Source organism: Pelmatolapia mariae, linkage group LG15 (genome assembly GCF_036321145.2).
Source record: "Pelmatolapia mariae isolate MD_Pm_ZW linkage group LG15, Pm_UMD_F_2, whole genome shotgun sequence".
Lineage (NCBI taxonomy): Eukaryota > Metazoa > Chordata > Actinopteri > Cichliformes > Cichlidae > Pelmatolapia > Pelmatolapia mariae.
This window is the reverse complement of record NC_086240.1, coordinates 42,067,878-42,086,247: the sequence shown is the minus strand read 5'-3', so window position 1 is coordinate 42,086,247 and position 18,370 is coordinate 42,067,878. Positions and strand designations below refer to the sequence as shown.

The window sequence follows — 18,370 nt, the reverse complement described above, 5'->3', positions numbered from 1 at the left end:
ACATGGTTTATTGCTGTAAATAATCTGTGTCCATGGTAACACATGTGTGGGCTCAAACCCAAGATTTACATGTTTAACAACAAATCTTGTTTATTATAGACTAATGAAAACACACACAGCTGATCCAGAGTCAGATTACTCACAGCGCTGCATGTGTGTGTGTGTGTGTGTGTGTTGGTGGGCGGGGCCTGTGGCAGCAGAAGGTTCATTGTCTGAGGAGGCAGAGAGAGGGTGGAGGGAGGGTGGAGCAAGCTGCACAGAGACTGCAGCTGGGAGAGAGAGAGAGACAAAGAGGGGGGAGGCCGACTCTCTCTTTCTTTCTTCGTGTGGGGGAGGAGAGGGGGAGGATTAACCGACTGATCTGCCACACGCGCTCACACACACACGCACACACACATTTCAGACAAACAAACACACAATAACGCAGCAGCCAAGCAGGCTTCATCTGGATCAGCAGCAGAAGCATCAGCAGCGGCAGTGGCAGTGGCGGCGGTGAGGGAGAGAGACAAAGAGACAGACAGAGAGAGAGAGAGACAGGCAAAGAGGAGGAGGAGGCAGACGCTCTTCATCGTCTGAGGAGTCAGACAGGAGAGAGAGAGAGACAGGCCTTCAGCAGCTCGACCACCCGTCTGCGTTCATAGTGATGGCCGACCACATGTTCCTGTGTGTGTGCTGAGTGTGTGTGCTGCTGTGGGTGGGTGTGTTCCCGTGTTCCTGCTCGGTGTGTGTTCACGGCGCATGTGATGGGTAACGCCGAGAGCATGGAGAGCCAGCTGGCCGTCATCCGGTCCAGAGCCGCTCCGGTTCGACTACCGATGCCAGACCCGGCCGAACTAGAGGAGAGGTTCTCCATCGCACTGGTAGGATACTCGCACAGACACACACAGAGGCATGCTGAAAATATGCAGTCACACTCTGCAGGTCTGGCGTGGGTTAGTGGTCTCTGCAGAAACTGATCACCAGGCCGTGAGATCCTGGTCTCCAGATCTACTGGTTTTAAATGCCTGTGGTTCTGCAGGGCTCTGGATCTGTAAATTTCCCCTCTTTGGGTTTCTGGTTCTCCAGGTCACTTCTCCTGTGGTCTTTGGTCCTAGAGGTCTATAGTTCTGCAGGTTCATTCTGTAAACTGTGATGTAGTCTGGCTCAGGAGACACAGATCCTGGTCTGAATCTGGATCTAAAGGGAGAAACATTCAGAACCACGTCAGAACCAGCTGGGTCTGTTCAAGAGTCTGTTCACACGCTTGTCTTCAGATTCACGCTCAAAGCCCCTCTACAGTTTGTTCAGGTCTTCAAAAACACAAGAGAATTAGATTTGCCAAGTCAGACAGGGGAAACACGTTGATACTGGAAACCATGATCAGCAGCTCTGGGACTGGACCAATAGGAGGGCTCAAAGTTTCACCCTGACATGAGCTTCAGTATGAGGGCTGTAAGCCACTTTAGCTATCCACTGAAAATAAGAAACAGCTGACCTTTGAAGGTATACAACCTGACTCAGTATCTCTAAAAGTCACAAGTCAAGGTAACTAAAGAATCACTTCATGGTGGTCACATGGTCCACTAGTCACAGCAGGATCCTCCTGCAGGAGTAGCATATCATGGTTGGTTGACAGCCATCATTTAGTTGTGTTTGCACTGAATAAACCTGGTACAAAGTAAGTTTCATGTCATGGAAAAATTCATGGATGAACCAGCAGATCCAGGATCAGTCCTGATCGTCATCACTTTAATCTTCAAAGGCTCAAATCTTGTTGTTTTTGGAGCAACCTTTGGTATGACTGACTCTTTTATTTAATCTGTGGATTTAAGTACAGACATGTTGTGAATTGGAACATCCAGATTTTTGTCTTGGGCTGTTTAGTGAATAAAAAAACAAGAGTTGGGAGTTTAGAGTTCATTCTGTATTTAGAGTTTGGGGGTTGAGATTTACAGATTACGTTGATTTTCTTTAAGGGTTTGTGTCTGTATTCATGGACTAAGGGTTCAAAATGTTGTCTTTTTTTGTTTCCAGACGTGTTTGAGCAATAAAACTGTCTGATTTTCAGAATTCAATGAACCTGCCACCTGACAAGGTGCGTCTGCTGCGTTCCTACGACAATGAAAAGAAGTGGGAGCTGATCTGTGATCAGGTAGGTGGATGTTTATGGGACTGCAGGAACAAATTGTTAAGAAGCTTCAACTCATTGATCTGAATATTGAAAGAGACACAAATCATAAACTGTGCAGATATGATTTGTTGTGTGACTTTGGGGTCATTTGTTATCCCATTTTGGTCATTTTACAAAACAGATTGTTTTATGTGTTTCTAATGTGGCATTTTATCTAATTTTAGTCTTTTTCCAGCTGTTTGTTGCTGTTTTTGTCCTTCACAGTCATTTTACATCTCTCCTGTATCTCATTTTAGTTATTTCTGGGTTATATGTCATATCTCTTGGTTTAGATTAGGGTTCTTGGACTTTCTGGGTCCCCATACCTTTGGTTCCAGTCTGTAATTTGCCCCACTTCTGTTGATTTGAGATTTGACAAAATCCTGCAGCTGATAAAGTTGAGAGCAAATTTAATGACATTTTAAAGTTTCTTTAAAAAATGAAATTTAGAATTATTTTCCCCAGTAAAAGTCAGACAGGCGCTGTGGTGGGTGGTGCTTCATATCTGATCCCATCTAGTCCCACTGTTTTTATGTTTGATGTAGGAAAGGTTTCAGGTCAAGAATCCTCCTCACACCTACATCCAGAAACTGAGAGGCTTCCTCGACCCGGCCGTCACACGGAAGGTGAGATGGCAAAGTTTAAAGTTTATTGCGCTGACAGAGAAAACTTTCTTTTAGAGTCCTGCTGGTAGTGCTTCAGTTACGGCCTGTGTTTATATTTTTTTAAAATATTGACCAGTTTGTGTGTTTGTCTGCAGAAGTTCAGGAGAAGAGTTCAGGAATCGACTCAGACGCTCAGAGAGCTCGAGATTTCTCTTCGTACAAACCACATTGGGTACCTGTCTGTCAGAACACTTATCTGTCTCTCTAACCTGTCTAACAGTCTCATGGCTGTCTAACATCTGTCTCCCGTCTGTCTGCAGGTGGGTGAGAGAGTTTCTGAATGAGGAGAATAGGGGTCTTGATGTTCTGGTTGAATATTTGTCGTTTGCTCAGTACGCTGTCACGTGAGTAAAGACAGGGCTTCCTCTTTGCTTTCTGAGCTTCGGTCTGAATTTTGAACTTCACATGTCGGATCTTTTTATGGTGCAATCGCACTAACAGATGAAATGTAGTGTTCAGGTGATTACTTTGGAGCAGGTTTGGGACGTTAAAAACATTTTACAAACTTTTTGTGCTCAGGTTTGATGGAGAACAGTCAGAGGCTGGAGGCGAGGTGTCGTCCATCGACTCTCCCTGGAGCCGTTCGATAGAAGATCTCCATGGTGACTGCAGCCTCCCCTCACCATCCTCCTCTGTACCCCGAGCAGCTCGACACTCTATCAGGTAGCAGAACATAATGTATGAATAAAACCAGAAGAACTCACCTAGGCGCGCTAACGTGAAGTTTCTGTTTGTAGTTCGACTCTGGTGACTCGATCCAACACGCTGCCGAGTCGTCGAACTCTCAAGAACTCACGACTTGTGTGCAAGAAAGATGATGTTCATGTTTGTATCATGTGTCTCAGAGCCATCATGAACTACCAGGTAACTTAATCTGCCCAAGTCAAACCTCTCCTAAATCTGTAAAGTTTAGATTTTAGAGCCGGAAACATTACTGACCTTCATCTGTGTCCTCATCTTCATCAGTACGGTTTCAACATGGTGATGTCTCATCCTCACGCCGTCAATGAAATTGCTCTCAGCCTCAACAACAGGAACCCAAGGTACATCTGCTGATACAACTAATATAAATATTACCACTGCTGTATCTGTCTCTCTGGCAGAGAATAAAATACACCTGCATGTTAGAAAATACAAACTTTGAGTGAATTCAAACAGCTCCTGAGAAGAAATTATAAGCCAAAAAGTCAGTTAAACCACAGATGTAGACATTGTTTCTGTTCACTGTTTGTTAATTAGTGTATGAAGCTTGTTTTTCTCTCTATAAAGAGCTTTTTAAAAATTTATTTGACACATTTTCTTCATCAGGACAAAGGCTCTGGTCTTGGAGTTGTTGGCCGCAGTGTGTTTGGTCAGAGGAGGGCACGAGATCATCCTGTCGGCCTTCGACAACTTTAAAACTGTAAACAAAACAACAACAGGAGCAACACACTCTAAACATAAAACAACAAGTAATCCTTTTCTCATTTCTCCACTTTGTGCCTCCTGTTGTCTTGGGGTCTCTGTCAGGATACATGAGAAGGAGAAAGTAACGTATGAAACAGGTGTGCCACGGAGCTGGAATCACCAAACAGCGAAGGGAGGAGGATGTTTCTAGTTTTAGAGATATTGAAAAAGAGAAGAAAGCAGTCCTAAAGATGTTTGTTTATATGCGCTTTGAAGGACATATCCTGGTCAAGAACGACTAAAGGTTTTCCTCATGGTGTTACTGGAGGCCAAGGTAATGGCATCCAGAGTGATCATCTGTATGCGTTATTATAAAATGAGGCTCTGGAGTAAAGAGCTCTCCTGTTGTTAAAAATCTGTTGATTCGACTCCTTGTATTTCCTCCAATCACATCTCAGATGAGAGGAAATTATATTAAAGGAAAGGAGGTACAAACTGGGAAAATGAGAAGAGAGTAAACAACATACGTTTGATTGATTGATTGATTGATTGATTGATTGATTGATTGATTGATGTGTTGCAGGTGTGCTCTGAGTCAATGCGTTTTGAAAAGTTGATGGAACATTTTAAGAATGAAGATGACAACATCGACTTCTTGGTAACTTTGTCTCAAATGGGGCCTAATATTTCAAGCTTTTTCTTTTAAATTAATTGCATGAAATTTAAGATCCATTCAGCTCACAAAGTTTACATCTGTGTGATTTTGGTAACGTCAGACTTGCCTGGTGTGACATCATCAGGTTAATAATGGGAAGTGAAACATGTTTCCAGGTGGCCTGCATGCAGTTCATCAACATTGTGGTTCACTCTGTGGAGGACATGAACTTCAGAGTCCACTTGCAATATGACTTCACCAAACTCAACCTGGAAGAACACCTGGAGGTAAGACAGCAGCCAATCACAGCAGACAAACTGCCCACCACAATCAGAGCATCACAGTCACTCTCAGACAGAACGTGGTTTTAATTTACATCTAGTGCTGATCAGAAAATGATGTGTTTCACCAAAACCTGTCTCCTCACCTGTGCCCTCACCTGTTTCACCTCAGCGGCTAAAGCACACAGAGAGTGATAGGCTGCAGGTTCAGATTCAGGCGTACCTGGACAACGTATTTGATGTCGGGACACTGCTGGAGGATGCAGAGACCAAAACTGCTGCTCTGGAGAGAGTCGAGGAACTGGAGGAAAACCTGGCCACGGTAAGACCTCCAGGTGGAGGGAGACAGGTGGAAACAAAGGAGTGAAGTCTTACAGGACATTATGATAAATCTCTGGTTTTGTGCTGACCTTCGCCAGCCTCTTTCTTTCTCTATATGCCTTCAGATGTCAGAACGTCTGCTGGATGTGGAGAACGAAGCAATGTTGAAGATTGTGGAACTGGAGAAACAGCTGATGCAGACCAACAAAGAGCTGGACCAACTCCGGGTCAGTCTTGTTACTGTGGAAACCACATGTACATTGTCACCATGGAGAAAAAAAATGAGGCAAATAAATGTATAAGAGTAGGTCAGACGGTGATAATGATGAAGAGATATCTACAGGGAGTAATGTGGAGTTTACAGGGCTGAAATACTTTTTAAACATGGGTTTTATAAAATGTTGGACTGTTCTTTGGCACCACTCTTTCCCCTGACTCACCTCCACCGCTTACCTCTGCAGGATGTATATGCCAGTGCTAACTCACAGGTGCATACCTTGCGGCGGATGGTCCGGGAAAAGGACCAGACGATCCGACGTCAGAGTCGTCTGGAGCGTCAGGCTCAGGAAGCGCAGCAGGCCGGAGGACCCGGAGCTCCACAACCACAGAGAGGAGAGGGCGATGGAGGGGTGGCTGATTCTGCCTCTCCGTCACCTCCACCCTGTCCTAACCTATCCCCCAGGTGAATCACAGGACATAGAACCTGTAGTATCTCACAGTTAAAAACTTCTGGCTGAGGATTTTGTTTTTGATTGATTTTGATTGATTCCTGCAGCCCTGAGACTGTAGCTTATCACAGTACGGGACCGGGGCTGGGCGGAGCCCCAGGCATGCCAGCCCCACCTCCTCCACCTCCTCCTCCACCAATGCCAGGCACAAGTGAGTTGAACCTTGCAGGTACTGATGTTTCTAAGCTTCAAATCTTGCAGTCCTTAGATTCCATTAGAGATTGGATGGCTGATAATTATCTTCAACTAAATGTTGATAAAAGTGAAGTCATTGTCTTTGCTCCCAAGAATTTTGTTCCCCTCGTGGTTAAAAATCTAGGCCCTCTTGCTTCTTATATTAAACCCTCCATTAGGGACCTTGGTGTTACATTTGACCTAGCTCTGACGCTGGACACACACGTTAAATCTTTGGTTCGCTCTTGTTTTTACCATTTAAGAAATATTGCTAAGCTGAGTCCCATTGTGTCACGCTCTGAATTGGAAAGGATTATTCATGCTTTTGTTTCATCTCACTTAGATTATTGTAATTCCTTGTTTACTTGCTTAAGTAATGCCTCCCTGGAACGACTGCAGGGTGTTCAAAATCCTGCTGCTAGGCTTCTGACAAAGCATCACAAATACTCCCATGCCACTCCCCTGCTGATTCAACTGCATTGGCTCCCTGTCAAGTTCAGGGTCCATTTTAAGATTATAATCATGACCTATAGGGCCCTGCACGGTGTAGCTCCAATTTACATCAGCGATCATCTTCTTCCTTATCGCCCCAGCAGGTCCCTGAGGTCTTGCGACCAGGGCTTGCTGGTTGTCCAGCATACAAGGCTAAAAACAAAAGGTGACAGAGCGTTTGTATCAGTGGCCCCCAGACTCTGGAACTCACTCCCTTTGAGTTTGAGATCTGTGGACCCAGTCATTTCTTTTAAAAAGCAGTTAAAAACATATCTGTTTAAACTTGCTTTTGGTTGATTTTGTTTGTTTGAGGTTGTATGTCCGTTTCTGTTTCTGTGAAGCACTTCGTGATTTTTATCTTGAAAGGTGCTACATAAATAAAAATTTACTTTACTTTACTGCTGAGTATCACCTGTGTAATGAGTAATAACATCATCTTTTTTTTCTCCTCTTTAGTGTCCAACGGACCGTACCCAGCACCTCCTCCACCTGGTCCTCCTCCTCCTCCCCCTCCCCCTCCTCCACCTTGTCGGACCAGTGAGCTCTCCTCCGTCCCCATGCCCCCGCCTCCTCCACCTGTGGCCCCACCACTCCCAGGAACAGGGGGGTCGCCTACAGTCATCTTTAACTCTGGACTTGCAGGTGAGACTGCAAACAGTGGGTTCACAGGCTGTGTAGAACTGAACCAAACCTGACCATCAAACTGTCCTTTCCCCTGTAACCACACCAACACTACACCTGTACATTACTGCAGCCAGGTGTAAACTCAGTTACAGTTAATCAGGACATGAACTATAGACATCAGTTTCACATCATTATTACGAAAAAAAAATAGAAACTATAAACATGCTGACTCACCAGCTGTTCTTGTTTTTTAGCCAGTTGTTAGTTCTCTTTACTTTTCTCAGTTGAGAAGTTGGTTTTTGGTAACATTTGGGTGAAAAACTAAGGTCTGCAAAGGCTGAACAGAAGGAGGTGGTCGTAGTTTGGGTCAGCAAATCTCAGTGAATCTGTGTTAGTTTGAGGCCGGGGTTTTCAACCTTTGGTTGTTCTTTCTAGGTTGTAGGTTTGTCTTCTTCATAATCAGAGTTTGTTTCTGAAATGTTGGAGAGATAATACATCAGATCAGGAAAGAGCCATAAATAGAAGATCTGTTTAGGCCAGATGGTACTCATGCAGAGCAGGTAGTCAGTGAATCTGAGCCTTTGTTTGATGATGGTGGTGATAACTGGAGACATTGAATTCAGTTGAATTTGTTGAGAATTTGGATTGATTTGGAATTTGTGTTGCTCTGGTTTGGAGTTACAGTTGTTTAAGTTTGGAGTTTAGCTTGGTTAAGAGCAAGGTTTTGCTCAGGTTATTTTTGTCTGGTTTGAAGTTTGGATTTGACCGAACCATTGGTTGAGAGTTTGGCTTTTGGCTTGGATTCTTTTGGCTTAGGTTGGGTTGGGTTGGTAGAGTTTGGTTTGGTATTGATTATTTGGTTGGGTCCAGATTTGATTTAGGTGAGAGTTTGGTTTGGTACGGACTGTTTTGGTTTGATTCAGTTCAATTCAATTTTCAATTCAGTTTTACTTATACAGCACCATATCACAACAACAGTCGCCACAAGACATTTGGGTTAGGGTTAAGATTGATCTGGTCTTTGGCTGGTTTGGCTTGGATTAGTTTGGTTTGGACTCTAGTTTGATTGAGAGTTTGGTTTTGCTCGGTTTGTTTTGGTTTGGAGTTTGGCTTTCATTGATTGTTTGGTTTGGAGTTTAGGTTGGTTAAGAGTTTGGTTTGCATCGTTTTTCCTTGGATGAATGCTTTGTTTGCTTTGGTTTGCAGGTGGCTGATGGTCAGACTTAAATAAACACATGTCCTTGAAGTCCAAGAGGTCATAGAGTCTTTGTCTGCATATTTCAGTGATGAAGGTCTTCTCTGGTGGTTAATATTTACTTCTGGGAAGTTAATTTCTTATTAAATATTAAATATTTCCAACAGTCTCCATTGGTGAATGGATGCTGATATATACAGAGTATTACTTTTTTGGATTTTCCTCAGTTTAATGTTCTGTTCATACAGAAAAACTTGCATATTGTTTGTACTATTAATGAAGAACCACTGAAGTGAAATGGAGCTCAAATCTCAGACTGTTATCCTACTTATACCATCGTCACTAATAAAAGACATTAGAGATATTTGTTCCATCACATTTTATCAAAATTAAATTTACAGAACTGATTCAACTTCAGCAGCTTCACCAGAACTCAGCTCTCAGTTTACACAAATAACCACAGTTCAGAAATCTTTGTATAAGCTGTCTATTCCTTACAATTAAATATGCCACACCTTCAGCCGATGAGAGTCCAGAAATATTAGTCAGTGTGATAAATGTGTATGTCAACTGCCGTTATACTAACATGTTGTTTCTTTTCTTCTGTTTTGCTCACAGAGGGTGCTCTCAAATTGTTCTGTACGTTTACTTTCTCTAACATCTTCACAAAACACCCTTACTTCCCCACCCTCCATCTTCTTCCATTCCTCCATCACCTGGAAACCAGCCGCAGCCAGTCAGTGGCTGGTTTCTCAATTAATCAACTGTCACAATTGTCAGTCAGAGTCATATGTTTGATCCCACTTCTCTGATGTGTGTTCAGACTGAGGGATCATACCTACTCTTACCTGAGAAGAGAAAAGATATAAATAAATAAAATAGAGTCCGAGGGATAGATTGGCTCTGATGAGACCCAAAGTAATGCTCATCCATAAATTAAGTTGAAGACCTATATTGGTTATGTTAGAAAAACAGACTTCTGTTGGTCTGTCCCATACAGACCTGCTCACCTGTCGCACCTGTACCTGACAATAGTGACAGGTGCAGTGATGCCTGTTAACCTTCAGCAGTTTGGCACAAACTGATTGATCGGTCTGAACACACAGCTGGACTTTAGTCACTCGCAGCACCAATCTGAGGCCAGTCTCGTCCTCTCCTCACCTGTCTCCCTGCTCACATGTCTCGCACAGCGGTGAAGATAAAGAAGCCAATCCAGACCAAGTTCAGGATGCCTGTGCTGAACTGGGTAGCTCTGAAGCCAAGTCAGATAAACGGAACCATCTTCAATGACATTGATGACGAGTCCATCCTGCAGGTAACATCCACAGCAAGAGGCATCACTCAGGGCTGACAAAAGCTTTTCACCTGTTTAAAATCTGCGATGACCTGTGTGTGTCTCAGGACCTGAATGTGGAGGAGTTCGAAGAGATGTTTAAGACCAAGGCTCAGGGTCCAGCCGTGGACCTGACGCTGTCCAGACAGAAGCTTCCTCAGAAAGCTCCGTCCAAAGTTTCTCTGCTGGAGGCCAACAGAGCCAAAAACCTGGCCATCACGCTGAGGAAGGCCGGCCAGGGGTCAGAGGTCATCTGCCGTGCCATCCAAACGTAGGTGGAACTGCACCAGGTTACAGGTGCCAGCGATGCCAGCTTGGTGCCAGAGTCAGAAATAGGCAAAATTGAATGTAGCTATGTTTATATAACAGCAGTGCACAACAGCAGTGTGTCTACAGGTGAGTTCAGGTGGGCATATGATTCTGTCCACCAGAGCTGCTGCTTTATGATCCATCGATCTCTTCATATCTTTGATCCTTGACCTTCTTCTCTCTGCCTCCGATATCAGAGATTTTAACATTTGGAGTTTGTTACCTCTGTTAGCTGATAATTTACTCATGGTGGCTTCCATTCATCAGACAAACTGCCTTCACACCCAGCCTGAGATGACATCATAGAAGCTCCTCTGTCTCAGAGTACTTTAGAGTTTAAACAGCATCATAGTGAGCATCCCGTGACCCCAATAAAAGCAGTCGGTTCTGGTCTGGCCTGGATTCCATCAGTGATAATCAGACTTCAGATTCAGGCCTCAGAACTGAATCTGAGTCAGCCATACTGCAATGTGCCTGAAATCAATCAGGTGACCCTCTACAGGTGTGTTTAAGTGGCTTATTAGGTACCTGTGTACACTCTGAGTCACTCTATCAGATCAACCCAGTCCATCATCTCTCCAGGTTCGACCTCCGGACCGTTCGGGTGGACTTTGTAGAGTGTCTGATGCGTTTCCTGCCGACGGAGGCTGAGGTGAAGCTGCTACGGCAATATGAGAGGGACCGAAAACCTCTGGAGGCACTAAGCGACGAAGATCGCTTCATGATGCAGTTCAGTCGCCTTGAGAGACTCAGCCAGCGCATGACCATCATGACTTTCATGGGCAACTTCAACGACAACGTCCAGATGTTAACACCGGTGAGACAGATACACAGATAGGAAGGTATGCAGGTATATCGACAGGTGTGACTCATCTGACTGTCTTGTTTCCTTTCAGCAACTCCACGCCATGATCGCGGCCTCAGTTTCTATAAAGTCCTCTCAGAAGCTGAAGAAGATCCTCGAGGTTAGTCTGCGGTTACCTGTGGATATTCTGCCTGATTCTCTGTTTCTGTATCAATAATCAGTCAGTGTCATCAATACTCATGCTCAGCTGCTGTGTGTTGTCGTAGATCATCTTGGCTTTGGGAAACTACATGAACAGCAGTAAGAGAGGAGCGGTGTATGGATTCAAGCTGCAGAGCTTAGACCTGGTAACACACACACACACACTGAACCACTGATCCGACCAATCAGCACAACATGATTTTAATTTATTTTATTTTGAATTTAGTATCTTTATCACTTAAACAGCTTTAATTTTTAATAATTGATGTTTAACTGCCTGACATGTTTGGAGTTTATGTACCAAAATAAGCAATGACATCACATCCTGTGTCACATGAGTCGGTCATAGATCTCTTGACTTTTATAACTTGGTGCGTTGCCGTGGTAGCTGGGTTGAACCAGTTTCTCGCAGACTTCCATCAGACATCAGCACAGGCATCCCCTGCTGGTGGGCTTATTTATAGTCTGATACAGTGAATCCCACCAAAAGGCTCAGGCTACGTCCACACTAGCCCGGATAGATTTGAAAACGGCGTTTTCATCTGAAAACAATCCACGTCCACACTAGCGTTTTCAGTTATTTTCACAGAGTTGTGCACCCACATTGAAACGGACGAGAACGCTTACATTCCAGTACTTGCGTGAAGCGCAAGAAGATTCGGCCCGCCTCATTTCCGTCAGCTGTTTATTTACTTTCCAACTCCTTGAAACGTCGCGGCAAAGCGTTGAGGAAAAGCACCAAGTTTTTTAAATGGACTAACAATGTGTTTCTGCGAGTAACACAAAAGAACAAAGTTGCAAAAGCGAGTGAGAATTAAGTAATTTGACGAAAAGCTATCTGAAGCATGTACAAACTGATATTAATCTTTAATAGGGCTGTCAAAATTGAGAGCAAACAAAACAACTGCTATCTTTGTTTAATTGGTCACATGACTGCATCACATGACTAAAATGCATTATTGTTTCGAAAGTCTCCATTTTCACTGTCCACACTGCGACGCAAATGCACTGTCTTCAAATGTATTCGTTTTCGAGAGCATTTTCAAAAACGGTGCGTTTTTCCTTGGGGAAAACACAGTCTCAGTGTGGACGGGAGGCCAAAACGGAGAGAAAACGATGCGTTTTCAAACAAAAACGCATTAGTGTGGACATAGCCCCAGAGCGAGCTTTAATAGGCCCCGACACGCAGCTGTGACCGTTTATTTGTTTCAGGGCTCTAGACTAACTTTTTTTCTTACGTGCACCAGCACAAAAGTTAGGTGCACCCAAATTTTTCAACCGCATCATTTAACGCCGCAGCTTTACATGTTCACCTTGTTTTTAATTGTTGTCCATACAGACAATATTGATTTGTAAATGATTAACGAACAATCTTCTCATCATCAAGTTCTTTATTTGGAGCACAGTTCTACAAGAAAGATAAGTTACTGTATTTTTCAGACCATAAGGTGCACAGGATTATAAGGCGCATTAAGCGAAACCAAACAGTCAGATAAGTCAAACTTTACTGAAGTCATTCTTCTTGCTTTCTCCACTTCTGTATCATTGATTCATTAATGTTGAATTCTCTCTCAGCTGCTCTATTCCCATGTTCTACTGTGTGACTGATAGAGTTTGAAATCCACGTCGTAAGCATGTCTCTTAACAGGAGCCATTTTGGGGTCCTTATACACACACAATACGGTAATATTATGCACAGTACGTATTACTACACGAGGCTCCTGACTGTGGTAGCAGTTGTGCTCCAACAATCCATCAAGCGGTGCGGCTTCATAGCTTACCAAAGTCGTACTAAACCATTTTGACAGATTTTTGAGCGCCGTGTACCACATAAAATCGTTTTGTGGTCAGTAAGCACAACCAGAATTTATACATAAGGCACACTTTTGAGGAAATTAAAGAATTTTAAGTGTGCCTTATAGTCCTAAAAATACGGTACAGAAAAGGTTCTTGTGCTTAAAGTGCTTCACTGAGCTGAAATTGAAACTTAAAATATCTTAAGATATATAAAATTAAAAGAAAGTCAAGATTAAAAGTGCCTCAAAGGCTTTGAACTGAACATCTCAATATCTGAACATCTTACCTTGTGCATGGGCACCTGAGAGGTCTGCCTTGACTATCTCTGATTGGTTAGACCACAATATGGGCATAATGTTGTCTGTTGTTGGCCACACAGAGACTTTTAGAGTTGAGGAGACTTTTTTCTTTACTGGAACAGCTGGTTGCACCGGTGTGACCTAGAATTTCTTTTAGTCGCACCACTGAGAAATTAAGTCATATTTGCAACCACATTGGTCACACTCTAGAGCAGGGATGGGCAATCTCAGTCCACGAGGGCCGGTGTCCCTGCAGGTTTTAGATGTGAAATCGAACAAACACAGCTGATTTAAATGGCTAAATTAGCTCCTCAACATGTCCTGAAGTTCTCCAGAGGCCTGGTAATGAACTAATCATGTGATTCAGGTGTGTTGACCCAGGGTGAGATCTAAAACCTGCAGGGACACCGGCCCTTGTGGACTGAGATTGCCCACCCCTGCTCTAGAGCCTTGTTGTTTGTTTGTTTGTTGTGGTTACCATGGTTGTGGGTTTTCTGCATAGTTACTGGAGACCAAGTCAACCGACAGGACACAAACGCTGCTTCATTACATCAGCAACGTGGTGAGAGAGAAGTATCCTGCTGTGTCTCTGTTTTACAACGAGCTTCACTACGTGGACAAGGCTGCTGCAGGTGAGTCTGACAGCCAATCAGGACGCTGCGCTCGCTGCGAGATGCCTGTTTACCTGAGCTCGTTTACCTGTACTGTGCAGTGAGTCTGGAGAACGTGCTGAGTGACGTGAAGGAGCTCCAGCGTGGCATGGAGCTCACCTGGAGAGAGTTCAGCGTGTCGCACAACGCTACGCTCAAAGACTTCATCAGCAGAAACGAATCACGGCTCAGCAAACTGCAGGAGGACGCGCGCATTGCTCAGGTGAGAAACACACATACACCATGTGGTACCATGCAGCCATGATTCAGGTGCAACTCCTGCAGAATCAGCTCAAACTGTGAACACCAAACAGCCGAGCACGGAGGAGAAGGAGAGGAAGAAGAAGATGAGGAAGGAGAAGAAGGAGAGGTAGAAGGAGAAGAAGAAGAGGTAGAAGGAGAAGAAGGAGGAGAAGAAGACGAAGAAGGAGAAGAAGAAGCCGAAGAAGGAGGAGAAGAGGTAGGAGAAGACGAAGAAGGAGAAGAAGAAGAGGTAGAAAGAGAAGATGGAGGAGAAGAAGAAGAGGTAGAAGGAGAAGAAGAGGAGTAAACCCACAACACTACCAACACTAAACCTACAAGCTTTACACATGTTTCTAACTTGTTTCTAAATCAGTTTTATGTATTGTTAGTCTTTTTAAGGTACGAGAACAGGTAGACTGATGATAACCAGCTCTGTGTCTGTGTGTGTCTGTGTGTGTGTACAAACTTTAGGATGCCTTTGAAGATGCCGTGAAGTTTTTCGGAGAGAGTTCAAAGACGATGCCGCCGTCCGTCTTCTTCCCAATCTTTGTTCGTTTCATCAAAGCCTACAGGGTGGGTAACCTTTGTCTATAGACCATGCTCCCTCTCTGACAGTGGGCCTATATCAGTTGAGTTTAGTTTTGCATTATTATGTTTCTGTGCGTCTCCAGCTGGCTGAGGAGGAGAACGAGCAGAGGAGGCGTCAGGAGCAGATGTTGTTGGAGAAACTGGAACAGGAGGAGCAGCAGGAGGAGGAAGAGGAGACCAGGGTGAAACTTCATGACATAATCCATTACATAGCTCCCATTATTTCAGCTGGATGTGACCTCCTGATGGAGGAGGAGCTTATGCTCGCACCTCCATGTTGAATTCCTACATTAAACCAAAATGTTTAGTTTTCAGGTATTTTTAAAATACCTCGGTTCTCTGAAAGTTTCTTTACATCTTTGTTTTTAAAAATGAAACTGTTACAACTGAGAGTAAGGACTCAAGAGCAGAGCAGGTTGACGTCTCCAAACACAGTTTATTTACAACACCGGTGCACAATATATACAGTGAGGGAAAATCCAGGCTCCAAGGGACCAAGGGGAAGCTCTCTCACACTCGCTCTCGTCTTCACGCCCAGCCTCACACATGCACGCACTGCAGGGAGGTCCAGCAACGAGAAGATCTGTGTTCCAGCCTCAAATAGTGGACAGGTAATGACAGCTGATTGTGGACAGGTGTGTGGGCCAAGGGCGGGAGCCCCCAGTGAGCTCCGCCCAGGCAGAGAGACAGAGAGAGAGAGAGAGAAAACAAAACAAACACATGTAGCCTTGCAGGGCCGGCTGGGCAGGCACGGAGACCTTGGCCGTTTCTCAATTCTCAAGTACGCGAGTACGTACTCGCGTTCTCGGCGAGTACGTACTGGCCGAGAACGCACGGGAGTACGGACTCGCCGAGAACGCGATCACGGACTCGCGATTTGTACAATTGGAACACCAGCGTACGTGATGATGTCACAGGTCCGGAGTTTTCACTGCCGTCCCCTCTTAATTTAACTGTAAGTAACATGTTATGAAGCTTAACTTTAATCACAGCCACACCGGTTTACTCAGGAACAAATAAAACACTGAAATAAACCAAACATTAACATTTAGAAGTGATCTAAGTGACTTATATATCATTTTTAACCTCAGTAGTGAAACCTCTATTAATAAAAATAGTGTACATGTACATACGTGTACATACCTTAATAAAAACAAGCAGGTGAGATGTTAGAACGCTTCTATTTTTACTTTAGTGGACACTCAATACTATAGACAGCTGCTGGGGTTTCTTTAACCTGAGTAGTGAGAAGACCGCGGGGGGGTGAAAACGATGTGCCGGGAGTCCGCTGTTGAGTTTTGGACGAAATGCATTCTGGGATATTTAGCTGTACCAAGTCCACACAAGTCACCACCGATGCATGCTCGATAAAACGGGCGGATCGAGAACACATCCGGGACTTTTTCGCGTTCTCGGCTTGATGCGTACTTTGAATTGGAACAGTACGTATCACGAGAACGCAAGTACGCACAAGTACGCATATTGAGAAACGGGGCATGACAGAAGCTCAGTAATTCTCTTTGTCCTCACTGACATCATGATTTCAACAGTCTCTGATTGGTCAGGAGGCTCAAGGGGTCAGACTTAGGTTTATTCAGATCACTAATCGATCGATCAGGTGACGTGACGTGTCACAGCGTCTAATACTGAAGCCCCTCCCCCTCTCAGTCTCCGTCCCACAGAGGGAAGCGGCAGCAGCAGGAGCTGATCACAGAGCTCAGAAGGCGCCAAGGAAAAGACAGCCGCCATGTTTATGAGGGGAAGGATGGCGCTATCGAGGATATCATAACAGGTAAACATGTTGCCAAGGCACGTGAGTGACCACAGCAGGTGTGTCAGCTGTCCTCTGATTGACTGTTTATTCTCTTATCTGCAGCTCTGAAGACCGTCCCCTTCACGGCTCGGACTGCCAAACGCAGCTCTCGCTTCTTCTGTGACCCCGCCCACACCGAGGAGCACTACTGAGAGGTCACGAAGAGTGACGACGCCCACTTTTCATTGATGGGACCAATTAGCACTTTGAACTTTTCTGATCGCTCTAACTGATGACATCATGTTTTCTATGTTATTTTATTGGTTTCTTTGTGCATAGACTGGGCGCCCACACACCTGACCTCAGCTAAACCGGATCGATCGGAAGGATGCCCTGTCCTGCTGTGATTGGCTTTTTGGCTGTCAGCTGAACACTTCAGCCGGTGTTTTAAACACCTTTTGACTGAAGTCCAGCAGCGTGACAGAACAATCAGGGGGCAGCGTCCCTCCAGCTGAACTGATATAGTCCTAATCATTGCCTTTCCTCCTCGCCACAGACATAAAATAATACTTGATTAGATCACATGACCTTCCCAGCAGATGTTCCTCAGAGCACTTTACAGACTGAATCTGACCTTTGACCTCTCCTGACAAAGATCATGTGGTCTGTGGTCAGGTAGAATTTCACTTCCTGTAATCAGATCATGCGGCTCTGAACGCCGTTGGCGTGACAACCGGGAACCCGCGGTGCTAAAAAAAAAAAAAAGTTGTGCCTCGCCACAGGTGATGCTGTAGAGCAGCATTTGGGATTGGACTGGAGCAAAGGTGCATACATGCCTTTTCACACCACGAGGGCTAACAAACATCTGAAGGGTCAAAGGTCGTGGGGGGGGTCAGAGTGCATGGGCTTCTCCGGTCTGTTTCTTTAACTGTACAGGGTTCTACCTTCACTATACTCTACTGTGTTCTACTGTATCTACTGGCCTTACTGCAGGTACCAGAGCCTCACTGAAGTATCACTCTGTTTATCTGTGGCTCCGCCCCTTCTCCACCCTCCTGAGCCCACATCTGTCAGTTAGCCTGTTAACTTGCAGAGCCTCACCAGCAACAACATGCTGTTTTCCAGCTGTTCATGCACACACACCTGCAAAGCTGGTCACCCAAAGGTCACGACTCAGTTAGCGCTGCAATCTGGAGTGTGGCACCGAGGGGCCGCTGTAGCTGAAACACAAGGAGCTCCCACCTGTGGACCGGAATCCACCTGAGCAGGTTCACGACAACAGTGAAGTTGGCAGGTGGGGCTCTGTGCTCGACACACCTCGACTCCCACTGATGTATCTGTAGTGTTTCTGCAGTCCCTGTTTCCTTTTGGACGTCCAGTCTCAGACTGAAGCCCCTCCCCTTCTCTCCTCTTCATCATTTAGATTCAAAGAAGACAAAAAAAATGGCAGCACAACGTTTTCTACATGTACAGACATTTTCTAGATCACCGTGTAGCAATGCTTGTACGTGTCTGTGTTTGTGTTTGGTGGTGATTCTGCACTCGGTGTGTAAATAAAGCGCACCTTGTCAACATGATGCAGTGTGTTCTGTTTGACACTACATTACCCACAATCCCTCTGATATAACTCAGGTTTTATTTCCAACACAAAGCATCATTAATCTGTGTGATTGATGATTGTTAATCATGTATCAGTACACTGATTGACAAGTAATCTGTAAA

General features: G+C 44.7%; 1 protein-coding gene across 2 annotated transcripts; it reads left to right on the top strand.

The window, feature by feature from the left end:
* Nucleotides 1-288: 288 nt before the first annotated feature.
* fmnl2b (formin-like 2b) lies at nt 289-18,208 on the top strand. 2 transcript variants are annotated; one of them, XM_063494790.1, is made up of 28 exons: nt 289-860; nt 2,048-2,131; nt 2,695-2,775; nt 2,910-2,986; nt 3,075-3,158; nt 3,334-3,477; nt 3,552-3,678; nt 3,781-3,857; nt 4,123-4,216; nt 4,784-4,858; nt 5,032-5,142; nt 5,309-5,458; nt 5,583-5,684; nt 5,919-6,139; nt 6,233-6,336; nt 7,308-7,493; nt 9,289-9,309; nt 9,861-9,985; nt 10,072-10,274; nt 10,895-11,129; nt 11,209-11,277; nt 11,384-11,464; nt 13,917-14,046; nt 14,127-14,287; nt 14,779-14,880; nt 14,979-15,077; nt 16,564-16,687; nt 16,772-18,208. In XM_063494790.1, the coding sequence occupies exons 1-28, from the start codon at nt 744-746 to the stop codon at nt 16,858-16,860; spliced, it is 3,273 nt and encodes a 1,090-aa protein (XP_063350860.1). In that variant the 5' UTR covers nt 289-743; the 3' UTR covers nt 16,861-18,208. The 2 variants fall into 2 exon arrangements, with proteins under 2 accessions (XP_063350860.1, XP_063350862.1); XM_063494792.1 differs by having other exon boundaries at nt 2,913-2,986; nt 16,772-16,879.
* Nucleotides 18,209-18,370: the final 162 nt, after the last annotated feature.

Coding starts and splice junctions, on each gene's coding strand:
- fmnl2b (XM_063494790.1), top strand. CDS start 744: ATGGGTAACGCCGAGAGCATGGAGAGCCAGCTGGCCGTCATCCGGTCC. Junction 4,859..5,031: donor ATGACAACATCGACTTCTTG/GTAACTTTGTCT, acceptor ACATGTTTCCAG/GTGGCCTGCATGCAGTTCAT. Junction 14,288..14,778: donor AGGACGCGCGCATTGCTCAG/GTGAGAAACACA, acceptor TACAAACTTTAG/GATGCCTTTGAAGATGCCGT.